The sequence below is a fragment of the Canis lupus genome, chromosome 9 (genome assembly GCF_011100685.1).
Source record: "Canis lupus familiaris isolate Mischka breed German Shepherd chromosome 9, alternate assembly UU_Cfam_GSD_1.0, whole genome shotgun sequence".
In the NCBI taxonomy this organism is placed as follows: domain Eukaryota; kingdom Metazoa; phylum Chordata; class Mammalia; order Carnivora; family Canidae; genus Canis; species Canis lupus.
In genome coordinates this window covers 21197036-21204109 of record NC_049230.1, presented here as the reverse complement: position 1 = coordinate 21204109, position 7074 = coordinate 21197036, and the positions used below count along the sequence as shown (strand labels likewise).

General features: G+C 46.9%; 1 protein-coding gene across 1 annotated transcript; it reads right to left on the bottom strand.

Annotated features, from left to right (window-relative positions):
• Positions 1–791: 791 nt before the first annotated feature.
• On the bottom strand, positions 792–5998 carry KRT38 (keratin 38). Its single transcript, XM_038546103.1, has 7 exons — positions 5507–5998; positions 5233–5315; positions 4286–4442; positions 3755–3916; positions 3543–3668; positions 2947–3167; positions 792–2280 (listed from the first exon to the last, which is right to left on the bottom strand). Exons 1-7 carry the CDS (start codon positions 5996–5998, stop codon positions 2148–2150), a joined length of 1374 nt encoding a protein of 457 aa, XP_038402031.1. The 3' UTR covers positions 792–2147.
• Between the last annotated feature and the right edge of the window lie 1076 nt (positions 5999–7074).

Genomic DNA, 7074 nt, shown 5'->3' with positions numbered 1-7074 from the left:
AATGTTGGAGAGGATGCGGAGAAAAAGGAACCCTCATACACTGTTGGTGGGAATGTGAACTGGTGCAGCCACTCTGGAAAACTGTGTGGAGGTTCCTCAAAGAGTTAAAAATATACCTGCCCTATGACCCAGCAATTGCACTGTTGGGGATTTTCAACCAGCTGTTAACCACATTTAGAAATCAGGACTGCAAATGAACATAATCTGCATTCCTGAAAAATAAAACCTCCAAAATGGAGATCTACAAGAATCACAGTGACCTGTAGAATTAATGAATGCCTCTGAGGTCAAGGGCGTATTGTCCCATCACTTCAACACTGGTGGATCCCAAGGGAGAAAAAGGAAATGAGAGGATCCATAAAATTGGGCCTCCTCTCCATGGGTGGATTCAATATTAGGGAGTTGCTAAGAAGGCTCTGCCCCTTTGAAGCAAAGTTTTCTCATGCTTTGAACTAATGCAAATACTGAAATAAAATTTGCTCTGGAAAGCAAATTATTAAGTGCACCATCTCATTTCTGATTGCATTAAGCTTCTAGAGGAAATTAATTTTAGCTGCCCAGAGGAAAAAGTCTGAAGCCATGGGTGAACTCTGAGCAGTCTGGCTCAGCTCTCACATTCCTAAGTATATGACATTGGCTCTAAATGAGGCTAATATGGTGCTGTCTCCTTTTCAGGCTTTTTAAATTTCTGCCATCTCATTTACCCATAGAATCCATGACAGATCTAGAATGTAAGTAGGAAAAATGACATACCCTTCATTTTATAGCAGGGAAAAATGCTGAATTAAGTGATGATTCTCAAGGCCCATAACAAGTCAGAGATAAAGTCAGGAAGACACATTCATCCTTTTAACAGATGTTTATTAAGCATCTACTCTTTATCAAGCAGTGAGCTAGGCTCTGGGGAAGCAGCAGTGTACAATGCTGATCTTCAAGAAGCATTTTAATGAGAAAACAATGGAGAAGCAGGCAATTTTAGCTGTTGAGGGCTACCATGGTGACAGTAAGCAGGACAGAGAGTGACAAGGCTGTAATCATTGTGGACGGATGGCCAAGCAGGAGCTCTTGGAGGGAGTGACATTTCTTCTGAGCCCTGAGTAGTAAGGAGAAGGAAAGCATTCTAGGGAGGAGGAAAAGCAGGGACCAGTCTCAGGGACACCCAAGGAATACACTGGCCAATGTGGCGGCATCGTGGTGAGGAAGGGAGAGAGTGGTAAGACGTAAGGTGGGAGCACAGAAGGTAAGCAAGAAGAAAAATTTTGGAAATATTGTAGATATATTTTCCATTACCCTAAATCATCATGCCCAACAGTGTGGTCTATTGAATCAATAGGTTTTAATATTTCAGGAGAAAGTACTAGAAAATATAAAGTCATTGTTCAAATGTTACTGTCAAATTAGATGAAGAGAGGTGTAGCCAGCCAATAGTTAAGAAAGTCAAGATTTCTAGAGAAGAGAGATTTTTTTAATCTGAAAGTTCCCTTTACAGAGCAAGAGGCAAGACCGGTCCTTTGGTCAGATAGGACTCTGAGTGGAGAGAGCTGAGATCTGATACAAGGGAAGCTCTTAACTTACCCTAGAGAGGAAATGGAGCCACTTCAAAAGCAGGGAGGCAGGATGAAAGGAGAAAGGAAATAGAGGAGGAAGTGGTCAGATATGTAGTATCTAGTTCCTTTGCTCCCTCTCTGGAGCCATTATCTGAGGCTGCAGATGTTAGATGGAATCAGTTGGAGGGAATCCCAAACAGTGAAGTTTGTTCTTCACTTTCCTGGCCACAAACTGGAAATTTTCAAACTAAAATTGGTGTTTTGAAATGCAAATGCAATTTCAGGTCCCACCCCATCCTCTCCCCAAGATACTTTTTCAATCTGATCCTATGCCTGAGTATCTTCAATGTAGATATTCCCAAGCCACCACTGGTGGTTGGGATCCAGCCACTGAGGTCATGAAACTTATCTGGGAAAATCTGGAACTGAGAAGGAAGCCTCCCAACCAAGATTCCACTTCTCCTGATATTCTGTCACCTTTGGAAAGGCCTCTACGTACAAAAAGTCAGCAATAGTTAGAAACCGAGTGCCTGCATATATAAAAAGCATTTCTCCTTGGGCATCCTCTTGCTTTAACTGCCCCTGCTGGTGCGTGGGCATTCAAAACCGGCTCCCAGTATTGGCTCCACAGGCTGACCCGGACACAAAAGTGGGGCAGAGGGCACAGCTTGGACGAGTTGCACAGGGGGATGTGACACAGGAGGCAGCAGTGGAGCATGGATTGCAGGGGAGTCTGTGGAGAGATAGAGAAGGTGAACAAAGTTAGAGGTGGGAAATGAGTGATATGTGATGGAGCACAAAGAAGAAGTCCCCACTCCAAAACCACAGGACAAACCGGGTGGCAGGCATAAAGGAGGGCACAAGATGAGATGAGCACTGGGTGTTATACTATATGTTGGCATATTGAATTTAAATAAAATAAATAAAACTATAGGACAATGACCCAATGGAACCCCTGGCCATTGATCTCTACTATGCACCCTTATGACTAGACTGAGTGATCTTAAAATGCCTTCCCCAATCATATATTCTATATGAGAATCAGATTCTCTCCTATAGGTATAAAATACAAAGAATGATTGACAAGAGAGCAAAATCAAGTCCAACAAATTTGTTGGGTTCTATATGCAAATCTCCTACTCAAGGAACAGTTACATGTCTTCTCTCCCCAGTCAACAGCTACACCAAGTAGCCCCACTGGAGACCTGGCAATGGTCTGAACGGACAGTCTCTCCCTTAACACTATGTCAATGATGCACAGAGTGAGGAGATTAAAGGGCAATGGGTCATTCAGCAGAAGCATACACCACCTTCCTCTTTGTAGACAGCACAACTATTACCCTGAGAGTCTCATTTGAACTGACCAAATGACTTGGCCAAGTGCCTAGATCACACCTACTTGCAATCCTCGCTCTCCAGAAGTTTCCGGTATGTGTTGATCTCACACTCCAACCGAGCCTTAACGTCCAGCAGCACCTGGTACTCCTGGTTCTGCCGCTCCAGGTCACCCCGGATCTCAGACAGCTGCTCCTCCACGTTGCTAATCAGGATCTGCATCTGCGCCAGCTCCGTGCCAAAACGGGCATCGGCTTCACACAGAGAGTTCTGCAGACAGTCTTTCTGTAATACCAAAGACAGAACCAGATGGAAAATCGTGGACTGCAGCCCCCAGTCTCTCCAGTAAGACTGTGACACCCCAAGGTGTTGCCAGGCCTGGAGAACAACCTAGCTCCTGTTAGCACTCCTCAGCTGGAAGAACTAATGACGTGCCATTGCTCATCATTGTAGACCTCAGCATAAATTTGCAGGACCTCGCTCATCTGAAGGAATGTTCATTCTCTCAGCAACCACATCTATGAGAAAGTTCTTGCAAAGGCAAGGAACTCAAGGTTTGAACTGTGTCCTGGTCTGTACTTAAGGGAGGCAGGGACTGAACCAGGAACTGCTCTTGGGAATGGGAACCAGACTGTCTTCCAGGTGTGCAAAGGAGCTCACCAGTGTGTGCTGGGCCTGAAGCTCCACCTCCAGGGCGTTCACCGTGCGTCTCAGCTCCAGGATCTCCGACTGGCAGCACCGCAACTCCTCAGAGCAGGACATGTCCTGCTGGCTGATGCTCTCAGACTGAAGCACAAGTGCACAGAGACATGATCAGCAGCCTGCCCGTGTGGAAGCCCGGGTCCCTCCCTGCACCGAGGCAGCACCCTCACCTGATCTTGGAACCACTCCTCCACATCATTGCGGCTGGTCTGCACCATGGCCTCATAGTGGCACCTCATGTCCTCCAGCACTCTGCCCAGGTCCACGGTGGGCTCAACATCCAGCTTAATCTGGAGCTTGTCCCCCAGCTGGCCCCTCAGAATGCTCACTTCCTGTAGGAACAGAAAGATCCACACCCTAAGTGAGGAAAGGCTTTTTGACAGAGCAGATGACACCTGAACCCCTCCCCAGACAAGCAGCATGAGAGGCGACCCCACTCATGCACTGACATGAGAGGTCTTGCCCATGGTCCACGGGGAGAATCCATTTGGACACCTTCCTATATAGACAAGGCAAATCTTTACAGACCAGAAACTCCCCCTCTGCCACATCCCACACAATCAGTCTGACTGCCAGACCTGGATCAACCCTTCATCCTGATGCCAAGTGAACCCCAGGTTTAACCCTAGAGCCCCAGGGTGAGCAGTGCTCCCTTTCCTGGCCAGTGCCTTCCCCATAGGTCTGCATCCCCAGGACCACACCTGTTCGTGGTTCCTCTTGAGGCAGAGCAGCTCCTCCTTCAGGGACTCCTGCTGGGCCTCCAGGTCAGCCTTGGCCAGGCTCAGGTCATCCATGAGCTTGTGCATCCCACACATGTCCGCCTCTACCATCTGGCGCAGGGAGAGCTCACTTTCGTGCCTGCCAGCACAGGAGATGCAAGGTTAGCAGGATGCCAAAGACAGCCCCTCTCAGCTGCCCCTAGTTTCCATTTCCTTCACCAACTGGGATTCTCATTTGCTCACTGTGCTCAACTCTGGCCTCAGAGATGAATTAGACTCAGTCCCTCTACTCAATTGGCTCATGACCTAGAAAAGCACTCATAGCAGATATCATTTTATCATTGGCTTGAAGCAACTTTAATGCCAAAAGATTAACTGACTTGCCTACAATGTATCTTAGCATCCAGGACAGGGCTCACACTGCTGTGTGAGCTATCCTTTAACCAGGTTAAGCAACAACCAAGCACCACGTCAGTGATTTGCCCCCTTCATGCTTGTATTGGGCTATTTCTCTATATCTGATCTTTGTTTAGCAGAAACACCTGGTACCTGAGGACCCCATAGGTAAATCTGGACTTTGACCCATCTGTAAGGGGATCGTCTAACTTACATAAGAAATTCAACGACTGTCCTTACTCAGTTTATTCTTGAAATCACCTTATTCTGCCCCTAGTTAGTGAGCTCAGGCAGCCTTAACTTTAATTTTAGGAAAATAAATGAAGGAGGACTAACTCTGGGCTATACCATACACACTGAATTTGGTGGTGTTCTTTCTCGTCCTTTTACTCATTTTGTTTGTAATAAAAATTTCTATTTGGAGAATTTAGGAAAGAAGAAACAGGACAGTAATTCAGTCAATCAGGTGTTTGGCCATTGGGACTTAGGGTGGAAGAAGGAGTCACTTTGAGCCTTCTTCAGGCCCTACTTACTTGATTCTAAAGTCATCAGCAGCCAGCTTGGCATTGTCCACTTGGATAATCAGCCTGGTATTCTCAGCCTTGCTACACAGGATCTGAGGAAAACCAGGAAGACAGTTCATACACAAAACATCATAACCTGGGCCCCAGCTCTACAGGTGGCAGTACACTCACACTCAAGGGAATCCAAGAACCCAAAGCTCCCTGAACCTTCAGTGGCTTCTTGCCTGCCAGGCCCTATCACCTTCCTCAGACCCAGCACTTCCCAAGCTACTCCAAACCTCACCTTCTGCTGGAGCTCCTCAATCGTCTGGAAGTAGGACTGGTAGTCTGGACACACAGTGGACTCATGGCATTTGCTTGACTCTCGGATCTTGGTCTCCAGCTCCTCATTGTCCCTCTCCAGCTGGCGCACCTTCTCCAGGTAGTTGGCCAGGCGATCATTCAGGAACTGCATGGTCACCTTCTCATGGCCATTGGGAGCGCCCTCCCCATAGTTCTCACAGACTCCAATGTTGCCAGGAATGTTGCGGGTCCCTGGCAAGGGGCAAGCAGTTTGGCAGCTGTGGGGCATACAGAGGCTGGGTTGGCCCAGAGGGGTTGCCCCAACACGTGGTCGGTTGGCATGTGCGATGGTGGCCGACAGGCACAGAGACGCAGCCTTGGCCTCTGACCCAGGCTGGCCTCCAATGTCAATGCAGGGGCCACAGACATTTGTTGCTGTAGGCATCTTGGTGCTGCCCAGGCAGTGGGATGAGTTGATGTAGCAGGAAGTCATGGTGTTGGGCTGAGGGTGCACAGAAGGTTCAGAGCAGCTGGGAAGGCCAAGCCACTGAGTGTGACAATCCCCTATCCTCCTGGGCCTTTTATACCCCATCCCAGGTGGGTGTTGGCTCCATGCTTTGACCTCAGGGCCTTGATTCTCTACCTATTGTTGTACCGTCATCCTGTTACTCAGCTGTTGAGTTTACCATTAAGAGTTCCTTGCCTCATTAAAGGAATGTTGATGAAGTTGAGGTGCCCTTTGCTTTTTGATATTAAGCTGTCTGTTAATAGAAAGTCAGAAGCTTTTTATTATTTTTTCAAAGAACAAAATCCTTTTAGCCATCAGAGGTTTATTCCTTGACTATAGTTGGCCTCCTTGTTGATGTGCCCACACTGAAGTCATGACTGTTCCTGTTGGTCATTGAAGTGTCAGAAGAGATAAACCCCTCTGACCACAGTGGTGCTCACCTGGGCTAAAACTAACCCAGCCTTCCCTATTCAGGGAAGAGACTGCTTCTTTGCTGATAGATGCTATAGGTTTTGATTATCAAAATTTTCACATTTCTTCTTTAGTTTTCTGTTTTTCAAACTAAGGGGTTTCTTTAAGATTTTGTTTACTTATTTATTTGAAAGAGAGAGAGCATAAACTGGGGAAGAAGCAGACTCCCTGCTGAGTAGGAAGCCCAAAATGGGGCTCAATCTTAGAGCCCTGGGATCATAATTGGAGAGGAAAGCATACCGTGTAACCTACTGAGCCACGTAGGTGCCCCTCAAACTCAGTTTTAGGGTCAATAAAACTTTGATAAGTCCATTCATTCAGCACACATCTCCTGGCACATCCTATGTGCCAAGCACTGTGCCACACACATGCCATAAAGTTACTTAATCCTGATATAGTTTCTGCCCAGAAAGAAGCAACCCAAACTTGGGTAGCCATGGATGTTTTAAATAGGTTGTCTGAGAATCTCATCAGTTGAGGGTGACCCTGAACCTTGCCTGATCTGGACCAGGAAAGGTGAGTTCAATAAGCTAGAAACAAATAAAAATTAACAATAATCTTTTTTTAATCCCAAATAAGAACTTGGCCAT

What these genes read in the sequence shown, in the direction of transcription:
- KRT38 (XM_038546103.1), bottom strand. Translation starts at nt 5,998, where the DNA reads ATGACTTCCTGCTACATCAACTCATCCCACTGCCTGGGCAGCACCAAG. An exon ending in TCAAGAGGAACCACGAACAG is followed by an intron (nt 3,917 to 4,285) that starts GTGTGGTCCTGG and finishes CTGTTCCTACAG; the next exon opens with GAAGTGAGCATTCTGAGGGG. An exon ending in TTCAGGCCCAGCACACACTG is followed by an intron (nt 3,168 to 3,542) that starts GTGAGCTCCTTT and finishes TTGGTATTACAG; the next exon opens with AAAGACTGTCTGCAGAACTC.